This window comes from Uloborus diversus, chromosome 6, assembly GCF_026930045.1.
Source record: "Uloborus diversus isolate 005 chromosome 6, Udiv.v.3.1, whole genome shotgun sequence".
NCBI classification, from domain to species: Eukaryota; Metazoa; Arthropoda; class Arachnida; order Araneae; family Uloboridae; genus Uloborus; species Uloborus diversus.
Genome location: NC_072736.1, coordinates 135,411,223 through 135,423,915, shown reverse-complemented (window position 1 = coordinate 135,423,915; position 12,693 = coordinate 135,411,223). Strand labels below are relative to the sequence as shown.

At 35.7% G+C, this 12,693-nt stretch overlaps 1 protein-coding gene across 1 annotated transcript in view; it reads left to right on the top strand.

Annotated features, from left to right (window-relative positions):
- LOC129225312 (fatty-acid amide hydrolase 2-A-like) overlaps positions 1–8,922 on the top strand; it is a 48,319-nt gene extending 39,397 nt beyond the window's left edge. The window contains exons 5-7 of the mRNA XM_054859902.1: positions 504–661; positions 4,898–4,996; positions 7,864–8,922. Coding sequence (XP_054715877.1) covers positions 504–661; positions 4,898–4,996; positions 7,864–8,463 — 857 coding nt within the window. The 3' untranslated portion in view covers positions 8,464–8,922. The remainder of the gene's footprint in view (positions 1–503; positions 662–4,897; positions 4,997–7,863) is intronic.
- Positions 8,923–12,693: the final 3,771 nt, after the last annotated feature.

The window sequence follows — 12,693 nt, the reverse complement described above, 5'->3', positions numbered from 1 at the left end:
ATTTTAGTCTCCGACTCTTTTACCCCAAAATCAGTCCGACTCCGCAAGCTCTGGCAGAGCGGCATATGATCTCACAGTGAGAATATTAATTTTTTTTTTCGCACAGAAGCATGGGATATTTTTCACGGTTTACTCGGTTATTTTTTTTCCCGATATTAAAATACTAAGATTTTGAAAATAAGCCGAATAAATATTCGCAAATTATTCACCTTTAAACTATGAAGTGTCTTTTGGTGCACTTTACAAGTTGTGAATGATGTTACGTCGATATTATGAATGGATAAGTAATAATAAATGTGGAGATCGGCTAACGGAACTGCCCACAGTTCCCAGAGGATTGGTAAGCGGCAGAGAACAGGGGTGTTAGCCAAATCCCTTAGTTTTTCTTCTTTTTTTTCAAGTTACTCCAATTATTTTCAATTTAGCTTTTCAAATCCGATATCACAAACGTAACTTAAACATGTTCACGAATTAGCAGTGTTTGCTATTTTTGGTTCTTCCAGGAATTGTCCCAATCAACGGCCAGTTTCCTCCAGCTCTGGAAGAAATTGCCCCTTACGTCGTTGTTGGCCCGATGGTTCGTTATGCGACAGATCTCAGGCTGGTTCTCTCCGCCCTCGCTGGAAAAGAAGCAACTCGGCGGCTTAGACTGGACTCGCCGGTAAGTTGAAATCAGCTCTATTCCTTGCTTGTTAATCTAGGAATAGGCTTTTTTAATGGAAGATAAAAAGGAGGAAGACCATATTTCATTTTTAAAAGAGGTTTCCACTATTAAATGTTGCCTGTACACATAGTTTAATTGGTTGAATGGAGGAAGACAGTTCTTTTCTTGATCCAGACCATCACTGCCAGAAGTTGGGTTTGGAAGGAAAACTTTCAGAACTTTGTGACCACGACGGATTTAACGTGCACCAGTCACCATTAGCGAACACGGAAGATCTACGACCAGCTGGCATTGAATATGAAAACCTCCAGTTAGGAGTTCAGTGCCTTACCAATCTTTCCACCGAAGCCAACTAGCATAGTACAGTTGAGTTCTGAAAACTTGGCACTCGATAACCTGGCCCCAGTCTCGAAAACTCGTCCACATCGATCGCTATTCCAAGTAAAAAAAAAAACTCTGCTCCCAAACCTGATAGCCGAGTATCCCTAATAACACGACATTTCCAAACTCAGCCACCCTTTCGAGTCCACATTCGATCGAGTTTTCGGAACTTTACTGTTTCGTTAAAACTTACACAGTTTCTTGCTTCGAAATTTTCAGATCTTGAGTATCAGACGCTAGTATAATGAATGTTTCCAATAGAGATTTTGGCGCTATTGCTATTTTTTCGGAAATAATCTTTATTCTCGTAGTGTCAGTAAGGTCGAAATATATTAACGACTTGTGTTTGTCGTCAAAAGTTCGGCGACAATTGAAAACAATGGCTGAGGCTCAATTACCGAAATTCTTCCGCTGTGTAACTTAACCAAGCAATCCTTGTAAAAATTTTAAGTTATAGCATGTAATGTCCGAAGTATTAATGAAATAGATTAATTCTGACGAATTATCTTGTAGTTCATGAAAAGTCATGAGTAATCTTTGCATTCAAATTAGGGTTTCCAATCCCGAATCCCGCGGGATTCAGTATAATATTTAGCGGGATTAATCCTGCGGGATTGAGAGCCAAATCCCACGGGATTTTCAATCCTGCAATTTTTTTCCATGTAAATGTTTTCCATTTTTTGTCGCTCATAAAATGACTATTTTCACAAGCCTCATCTGAAGTTTGAAGAACTTTCCTCTTATATCTGCAAGAAGAGGAAGAAAAACGTTGTCTCGTATGGAACTGTGGATTTACCATTTAAGAACACAATAAAAATTGAATTTATTTTTCTGAGATTGAATTGGTATTCTCATTCGAGGATTTAGTTTTCATACGTTCAACAATTGAGAAAATGCATGTAATTTAAAAGCATTTCCGAAAACCATCACTAAAATTTAAATTCCAGTAAATTACGCTTTAGAAAAAAATAGAGAGATTGCAAAATCCGCTGGGGTAGCCTCAATGCAATATTGTCGAACTTCTGTAAGCTTAAGGAATGCACTCAAAACCTTTAACTTTAAAGTGCACAATATTTTTCTGCCAAGAAGAAAGCAATGTAAAACCTGCCATTATTTATACATTAGACACGACTCTAAAAGAGGCGACAGAAGCTTAGATGAAACGACTCTCATGACAGTGCAGTAAGTTAAGCTGCTCAAGTTTTTGAATGGATCTTTAAAGTAAGAGGTAAAATTAGTGAAATTATCCAAAAAAATTTAATGAGCCTGTGACTTGGTGAGACCAAGTAGTAATTAATTAGTAATTAGCAAGTACTTCTTTCAGTAATGAACCAAATTCACTGATTCAATGATCAACGCTTAAGAAACAACAATGGTTTAATGCAAGTTAAACTGAACACAGCAAAACATACATAGCCATCGTTTTTATCCGAAATTTGCAGTTCTTGGGGGGGGGGGGAACCAAGCGTAAGAGTAGAAAAATCTAATTCAGAAGATGAAGATAATGGAGATCTTTTGAAAAAGCGGAGCAACAGCACGTGTTTTTGTAAAGCGAATTATTTTTTGAGAAAAAATCCTTTCTCATCCTGTAGTAGCGAGGCTTTGTTAAGATGCATTGGACCTTTTCAGGGCACACTTTTGCGTACCAAACAATTAATTCCAATTGGAATTTGACTTTGTAGTGCTCTTATATTGGTGTACGGAATTCAAAAAAAAACTTCTAATTCAAGTAACAAGACCAGTCCTTCCTAAAACGCACTACTTTTTCTATCTTTAGATAGAATAAAGTCAATTCCGCGGGATCCCGTGGGACAAGCTCCTTACAATTCCGAAATCCCGCGGGACTGAAATCGGCGCGGAATTGGAAACCCTAGTTCAAATATAAACCAAGGGGATTTTCAACGTAAGTAAAGTATAAATTTCCCTACAGCGAACTGGTGTTTAATAGCTATTAATGTAAAAACAGCTTAGCGTACAGCAGATTTGTAAGTTGAAAATATGGGTGGAGTTACACTTTTGCGTCTGGGGGGGGGGGACTAAGCTTCCGGGGGGGGATCTTCATATAGGGGGATGAGGAGGAGTTAGTTACTCCTTCCTCCATTTTGGAAACGTATTGTTCTTTAATATTTTACATATGAGGCAGTGAGAAGCAAATGGATGTAAGTGGCAAAATTAAAAATTTGGAGATAACTAGTACATATGGTAGGTGAATCTCTCCTCTGTCTTGGGGCAAGAGATGGTACTAGTAGCCCTGGTAGTTGCTGCTATACAGCATGATTTAGAAAAAAAATTCAATGAAAACCTACCTAGCAGCTAATCTGTAAAAGCGTTTATACCCAAAACTTGAAAATGTCCACTTGCATCCCTTTGCTTCTCACTGCCTCATACATATATTTGTTTTGTTGCTTTTCTTAAAATTGGATGTTTAGAGTATGTATCATTTGCCTCTCCCCCCCCCCCCCAAGATAACTTTGAAATGATGAGAAGAATATCTCTGAAAACGAAGTTTCTAGCTATGTGGAGCACTCCAAAAAGCGCTTTTAAGGCTGTATGTTTGGAGAAGCGTTCGAAGCAGCTCTCTGAATTTTTTCGATGTTGAAGTTTTCAACTCATTTTCAGCTATATCATGAAACGTTAGGGAAGTAGATGGGTATTCTTTCTTGGAATTTTTTTCGAATCCCAAAAAATGTATTTCTTCCCAGGGTATGTTTGTTGATGTGATGTTAGAGGAAACGTGAGAGTTCAGGGACTCTTCGCGTATTTAAAATTAAAACTCTAAAAGCGCAAACAAATCCTTAAAAAAAAAAAAACCCTCATTTTAAAGCTTTTTTTGGCGATATTAGACAACAGACGAAGAGTTGTTACCATCCAGAAATTATTTGAAAGTGATGTCTAGAAATCGGCTATGATTGGCCTCAGGTCCCTATAGGGGTTCTAGTTTGGCCAAGTTATAGGACAGAAGAGGCGAGAAAGTGACTTTTCTCATTCAAAATTGAAGGTTATATTTATTCAATTTATAACTCCTTTTGGTTTCTTAATGGAATTCATGTTAATTCGTCAACCTCAGAAGGTTGCCGCACGGGACACAAGCACCAACATCCGGCTCTGTAAACAACAACGAGCAAAATTTAAGAGGGCATAAGATAAGAATAAAAGCCTCATAGTATGTTCATTGCTGAACAAAAAATAATAATAAATTTCAGGAGAGAATTATTTTTCAAAGAAAAAAGAATTATCAGTAGAAAGAGGGCTATAAACCTCGTTTGTACTTTTTTCTTTCAAGGCGGAGGGGATTAATAAGCTGTCAATGGAGACTTAGCCCCCTTACTCCGCCCCCCCCCCCCCCCATGATTGAAAATCACTCAGAAGAATTAAATTGCATTCACTAGACAGTAAAGATTTTATCTGAAAGTAAATTTTGTGTGGAACGTTTTTAAGGTTTGGGAAGATTTAAATATTTTAATTTTTAAAAGAAATTTTGCGGGCATCTTATCATTTTCAGAATGTTTAAGAAAAAAAAGGGGGGGGGGGGCGGGGAACGCGTTCTGTTTTCCTAGCTTTTATTTTTATCAATTTTCACTTGACTCTGCGCTCAAGGGAATAGACTAGATGTGAACAAAGAAATGCGCCATTTGGCGACGTCAATCTGGTATTTTAGCTTGGACGAAAACAAATTGGTCAATCAGACGGCGGATGTGAATACTATTGGTTTCCTTTTTTGTCACAGAAGAACAGACACAGTGGCAAACCATCTGGCAACCTGTTTGCTTACGTCTAGTCTCTCTTTTCTATGAACGCAGTATAATTCTGATCGTGATTAAGTTTGTAATGTTAAATACCTATTTTCTTTAGGTCGAGCTTCGGTCTTTGAAAATTTATTACATGTTGGACGATGGAGGATCTCCTGCTCCCACTCCGGTGTCATCTGAAATAAGAGAAGCTATGAAGAAGGTATACCAGGTTTTCAAAAACTTAGTTTTATGCAGATCCGCTTATCCTTTTTATTTTTCTTGTGTATCTAAAGTATATTGAAGGAAAAAGTTCTACATGCGTGAAAATTTCTGGTTATGGAATTTTAACGGATTAAAACGTTTTAAGGTGTGCTAAATACATATTGAGAGTTTTGGGGAAATGTCTGAGTGAAAAATTTTTTGTAGGCACTTTCACTCCAAAAGTAACGCATAAAATCCAACAAAATTTGGTGCACAATTGGTATTTGTTCTAGTTAGTTTTTTTTTTTTTTTTTTGAAAGTTGCATAACAGCTGTGGCTCAATCGAATGTTTTTTTTTCCCTCGGAAAGCGTTATTGCTATTCCTAAAAGCAATACGAAATGCAAAGACTTGCACGTGTGCTGATAGAAAAAATAGTCTACGTAGTGATAACTACATAAACGCAAATATTTTTTCCCACAAGGATCAAAGCAGTTCTTATTTGAAAATAAACGTGTCTTCGCATTTAGAATGCAGCCTCTATTAAAGCTGTGCTTGAATGTTTTTTCGATTTTTTAGACAGTCGGTTACTAAAAATAGTAGCTGTTGCTTTTGGGGGGCTGTGAACAGCGATACTTTCGTTTTCTTAGCACTTTTATAAAACAAGTTTGTTTTATTTTGTCTTATGAAATGTTCAATACTCCCTCGTGCGAAAATTTTGTACTTAACCACCATCGACATTTTTCTTGTTTCTTTTCTTTTTTGTCTCGTCTTTTAATGCATCCAATTCTTAAAATTTACCAAGTTTTAAGATCGACTCCGACCATATAGATGTAACTGCTTGCTACTTCTTCATACCCCAACATCTGTTCAAGTAATGGTCTTAGTGAACTTAGGTGGATATATATCTTATTTTTATACATGCTACGTATTTCACTTTTGCTTTTATAATCGTATAGCTATCATATTCTGATGCCCTTCAAGTTCACATTACTAATTTCTTAAGTTGATTTTTGACTCGTCAGTTATAATCATAGGTGCTGAAAACCTGCCGAATGATTGACCCTTGAACAGTTTATTTTCTTTGTCAAACAATGTCTCGCTTTTGTTGGCTTTTAATATGTATAATTAATGATAGTGTGAATGAGTGTTGTAAGGATGAAATAACCCAATTGATAAACCATTTAATAACCAGATATTTTGTACTTGATTGAATGCTGTTATTTTTATGAAATCTCGAAAATTATTTGATATCTTCTGGCTGGACTTACTTCCAGGGGAAATTCAGAATTACAAATTGTTCATATTTATATCTTTTATAGGTCAAAACAAGTACGCTTCTTTCAACCGGTCCAGAAATTTCAACCGTCATGATGGAATGTCTAAATTAGTAGATATTATATTTTGTTAATAACGCTGCCATTTTTCAAGGGGGAAAATATTCCCGGATTAAATATTTACTTTTATTTAAAAGTTAATGTAGTTTCTTGTTTTTACGATCCCCATCTTCAAAAAGCACTAAATCATTGCCATGTTCTCGTTGCTGCAGATGTAAAAAAAAAAAAAACACCAAATCATTGCTATTTTCTCAGTGCTGTAGATGAAAAAAAATTAAGTACAAAAGCATTGCCATGTTCTCAGTGCTGTAGATGATGAAAAAATATTTTGGGGAAGCCGTATTTTTATACAGTAAATGCCTTGGTTGACGGGTTTTTATGAGACTAAAAAAAGTCAGTTTTAGTTACTTAGTCGTTTCACGTCTGATGTGAATTTTGTCACGTGGCAGTCGAAAACAACGAAGTAAATCCGAGACATTCGGAAGTCAGACTGATTGACTACATAGTTGGTAGTTGGGGCAAACCTAACCTTTCAGTGCCGCAATGCTGTGATATTAAGATCTGCATAACCTTCACATATTGCTGCCAGCTTAGGTTTACTACAACTGTAGTATGCCAGTATAGATTACTTTAATTAGTGCATGTTTCTTAGCGATGAGTGGACAGTTTGAGACATGTGTGAGTGCTATAACAGGATCGTAATAATAAGAATTTTTTTTTTTTTGGATTTACTCATAACATGTTGATTTAAAAAGATGAACACAATTTCAAATTGCTATATTTCCTGCACTATACGTTGAACTTGAATTCTGACAGGTATATTTAAAAGAAGATGCTGTAAAGTTTTGAATACTACCCCTAAAATGCTCCAGAACCGTACTGTGCTACAGCGTTAGTTGCCTCAACGATGGACAGGTCGCATGGAGATATGGCGATCATGCACTTCAGTTCTGGTCACAGAGGTCCTCTGATCTCACACACTGCGATTATTTTTTTCTTATGGAGGTTTGTGAAAGATGCTGTTTATGTACCACCTGTTCCCAGGAATTTGAAAGACCTACGAAACTGTGCACCACAGCTGTGGTGAACTTAGTTACGACATTCGCAGGACTGAGTAGAGCTACCATCTAGAGATGTTTTCCATACAGTCGGAAAAGGGCATGTTGCACATCTGTAAATTTCTATGTACTGTCCAACCACGGATTGTATGGAATTTTCCAACGTCCAGATGAGACGAATCTATCTGAATGAGGGGGAAAAGTAAAAATTTGATGCGCGTATTCTGCTCATTTGAATGAGGCTCTCCTTCTGCAAAAGCTGAATCGCTAAAAAAATAATAGATTCGTCCATTTCCGGCTGTAAAACGGATGTTTGTCTTTCCATACAATCCTTGGTCAGACAGTATGTGTAATTACATGTAATTTTCAGAAATTAAGTGCAATGCGGAGTACAGGAAAGATAGCTATTTCAAATTGTGTCCATTTTTTGAATCACCCTGTATATTTTACAATCAATAAAATCCTTAACAAAACGAATAAATCTGTCTTTCAGGTTATCAACGCATTGAGTATGGAAGGTCTAGTCATCAAAGAAGTGAAGTTAAAGTATTTAAAAATGGGATTTCTCGTTTGGTGCGCATACTTGTCCGAGGTTAAAGACCAGCGAATCTCGAATCTTATGAACGGTAACGTTAAATCCCCAGACGAATGCGACTCCTTGCATTACGAAATGTGGAAGTGGCTGTCGGGAAAATCGCAACATACGTTTCCGATAATTCTAAACGCATGCGCACAAGATTATCTAGCACCTATAATGCAGAAACCCTTGGACTTCTTTATTCAGTGCGGAGAGAAGATGAGAGTGGAGTTGGACAATCTGTTATCCCCCGAGCCAGCAGTGTTTCTGTATCCAACTTTTCCACACGTGGCATCACATCATGGACAGATACTGGCCAATCCTTTTAATACGGGTTATAGCGTAGCATTCAATGCAATGGGTTTACCAACAACTCAGTGTCCTCTAGGACTTGATTCTAAAGGTTTACCACTGGGTATGCAAATAGTGACTGCTGCTGAAAATGACAGGTTTTCGCTCGCCGTCGCTGAATTTCTAGAGAGGAAACTTGGAGGATGGGTTCAAGCCCCATCTTGATGGATGGCAACGTCAAGAATTTGACGTTTTTTATTCGATGACGAAACCGTTTCGGTGATGAAATTGTTCAGCTTAAGAACAGCCAGCAGACATCAATATTCTCAGTTTCGTGTCAAAATGAACTTTTAAAAAATTAAATAATTGAAGGAGATGTTAAAGATAATGAATCTTTTGTGACTTTTAATGTGCTGTTTACCCTACAAGGCTGCTGGTTTTTCAAACTTAGCGCATTTTAATACAAATTTTACTGTGTACTAATTTTAAGTTGTTGTCTCGGCTGTTGTTTTATGTTTTGTAACAATTATATTGTTGGAAATATGTGATTTTAATTTTAGCATTTATTGTTTTATGTATATATTGTTAAATGTAATGCTTATGTAAATATTTGTAAAGTTCCTATACAGATTAAATCTTTGTATTTGTTTATTTTGATGCTTTTGCACGACAGTCAATAAAAATATTTTACATTTTAGTGGACGTTTTAATCTGGTTCAATAGTTTATTGAATTTACATACTTGAGACATTTTTTCGTTGATTTCTAATTTTGTGATGAAGAGTTTTATGGAATAACTAGCAAAAGTACCCGGCGTTGCCAGGGTCAGTAATAATTAAGAGAAACAATCGCTAGTTTCATTCATTTTCTATTTTTAACGACAATAACTTAAAACATACCGCTTTGACGTGATTAAAATTGAGGTTTTTCCTTACCCATAAAAGTAAAATAGCAATAAATATAAAGAACGAAATAGTATTCAGTTAGAAACGAAAGCACGCCGTTTAAGGATATAAAAATTTGGAGAATTTCCAAAATATGAACTAACAAAAACAAAGATCACTAAAAAAAACCATGCGCTTTATTCATTAAAAAAAATAGTACATACACACACACACAAAGGCTCTCTACTACGTTTCCCCAAGTCTTCAAAAAGTAGAGTTTCCGAATATTTAAGTGACTTTAAATTCATGTTTGCTCCTGAGAAGCCTTGATTCAAAACTTTCATTGTGATTACTTTTAATATTGCTGTTCTTAGGCAACGAATTTTCGTAACAATGGGTTTTATATTTAATCATTCAATGGGGAAATTACATGACATTTACTGTTTTCCATCATTCCATTTTTAAACTAAGTTTTTTAGGAATAAATTATTGCCTAAGTTGATCCCTAATAATGTAGCTATCTATGGTAAAAAAAAATGGTTACAATCGGTCCAGTAGTTCTGAAGATGACCCCGGACATAAATACAGAAGTAGCCATTTATGTATATAGATAGGACACGCGAGAGCAATTCAGTTTTAATAGCTGGGGAACATTTCGGGTCAGAAAATTCGAAAAATCAAGAGTTCCAGACACTGGAGTATTAAATTAAAAAAAAAAAAAGTCTCCCCTAAAGAGCTAATTGCTTGGGAACCTGACAGAAGAACAAGCTAAAAAGCTTGTTGCATCGATACAAGAGCTACTTTAATGCAATGCGTAAGGCATAAACCTCGTCATCGAAGGCCGTTCTGTGTTTCTCAATAAGCGCATAAAATGAAGTCTGAAGAAACTACAGATCTTCTGACACATAAGATTGGTAAGCAATCAAATTATTTTTCATTAGATGCCAGTTCAATCATTTTTTATTTACTTCTGAACTGATATTTAAAACGAATACCAAGAACTAACAGATATTTCAGTGAAGTACTTTCTTACTTGGACGGAAAAGGGTTTTCGAATTGAACTTTACGGACAATTATTAAAACAAGTGAATGCTGATGATGATTAACGGCTATATTTGATCAAGCTAAAATCGGAGATCGATGAAATTTGTGGACAAAAACCAACACAGTGCTCCCACTTATTTCCTGAAAAGTTTTACATTTTTGTCGGATTAATAGAAACTTGAAATAAAAAAAAAGTTCATTAAAATAAAATTTGATTTTAATTTATATAAAACATTGGTAATTAAACTTTAACTTTAATTGATATACCACATTTTAATAAAAGTAAAGTGCTTTTGTTTGGGCGTGCATATTTAGTAATACACGAAAAACGGTAAGCGAGTTCAAAGAGGTTGAGAACCCTTGCCTGACCACAATGAAATTTAAGCTGCTACCGTATTGCTGTTTTCCCCGCTCATTTAGTGCTGTAGTCGTAAAAGTAGCTTTAGGTATTCTGTACTCCAGTGGTGCCCAACCTTTTTTTTTTACTCGCTAGCGTCATATTACTACTTATACTAAGATGAATTTCGCGAGCCAGGATACACATAAATTAAAAAAATAATTGAATATCTTTAGATAACAATGGGAAAAAATCAAACTGGGAACAAAATTACGAACCAAGAATTGTTTCATACTACATGCTTACTTTATTGACTCTAACTGTTTTTAGAAATTATTATGTCCATTTGACGTCAAATTTGCAACAATCATTCAAAATACTGAATCAACATGGTCGTTTTTTTTCTCTTTTTTTCGAAGACTCAAAAAAATATTTTTCGATTTTTAACAACGGAAATGATTTCTATATGGCCCACGGGCTGTAGGTTAGGTACCACTGCTGTACACAAGTTTAAAAATAAGATAGTATGCGAGGCAATTATTGAAGGAAGATGATCGGTAGCTGAATTTGAAACTTGGAAAATAGGTATTAAGGGTTTCTATTTTTCTGAATATCCTATGTAGAAGAGTACGGCGTATTCGTCTAACAAACTATGATAAATTTAAAATAGATAATGAAAAATGAATAATGAGAATTGAATTAGAATGACAGAAATTAATGTCTCTCATATACTGCTGGGGGACACTTTTTACGTAACTATTTTTAAAAAGCAACAAAAATGTAAAAAAAAAAGTCAAATTAAATAAAAATCATAGGGCATACGATATTTCTCGAAAGAAACCAGATGGTAAGCGCCGTATGCCTTCTAATACAGAATAATCTGTATTAGAAGCTGTATTAATACTGCTACTCCTACTGAATACTTTGTATTAATACTGCTCTCTATACTAACAGGCTGTTCAAAAATTGTGTCATGCTTTGAGATGGGAAGGGATTTAGGAGACAACAAGAAGAGTGAAATCATGCATTTTTTAAAATTTGAATATGTTCATGAAAAATAGCGTGACATGTGACAAATGGGGGAGGGGGAGTGGGGTGGTTCAAAAAAACTATTTTTCAGCTAGAGGGTAGGACATCCCCCCCTTTTTTTAGGCTTACTAATAGTATTATATTGTAAAAGTTTTAGCTTCTTACGCAAATTTTAAGAGGATACTCAATGACTCCTTAATTTAACATTAGCCGTAGCACAGAAAATTTCAAATTTAGAAACATTTTATTTTCCCCACCTGTTTTTTTTTTTTGTAAATAGTTATTTTGTTGCAATATATATGCATATTACTCGTGTATATTATAATATGTATCATGGTTTTTTTTTAGTTCAATGTATTTTTAACCCCCCCCCCATACGTATGAAGTTTGGGGGAGGGGGTTGAGCACCCTCTTCCAGTTGAAATAAGAAGCTAAGATTCTTCCACTATATTACTATCCACAAGTCTAAAAATATTGCGGAGTGTCTTGTTATCTAGGAGAAAAAAAAAATTGCATGTATTTTTGAACCACAGGGGAGAGATGGGACACTTTGAGACAAAAGAGGGAGGGGTTGAAAGTGCGACATCATTATTTGTGGACAGCCCCCAAACAATTATGAGAATTAGTTTTTTTAATGTCGGCAAAATAAATTGCAAAATGCTAATTGATAAACCTGTTTTCGGCATTCATCATGCACAAGAAATTACAAAATGCTATAAAAGCTTGTACAAAAAACTTTTGTGCAAGTTTAGCGTAACTGATGAGCCTGTTTCTGACGTTTATGGATGCATCGACCTTGAAATCGGTAATTTTCACTTTTCGGGTTCAAATCCTTAGGTGAGAAAGGCCCTTGAAATATTTTTCCTCATACATTTCCTTCCAGATCGACTTTCGCCGCAAAGAGGTCAGGGTTTTTCCTGTTCCTCGCATTACCTCCTGCGGAAACAGAACCTCACACGATTATCTGATCGTAACCGTGACGCAAGTTGATGGAACACGTATGGGTTATTCTGAGGGCGTAGGCGATTGATGGGTGTCTTCTTGCTGGCGGTAAAAAATGGAAGAATTCTTTCTTCCTCATGTGGCGACACGGGATTTTTTTGCTATTATTTTTTAAACGTTAGTTAAATTTATTTTAGGATTATTCATGCATATTTTTAAA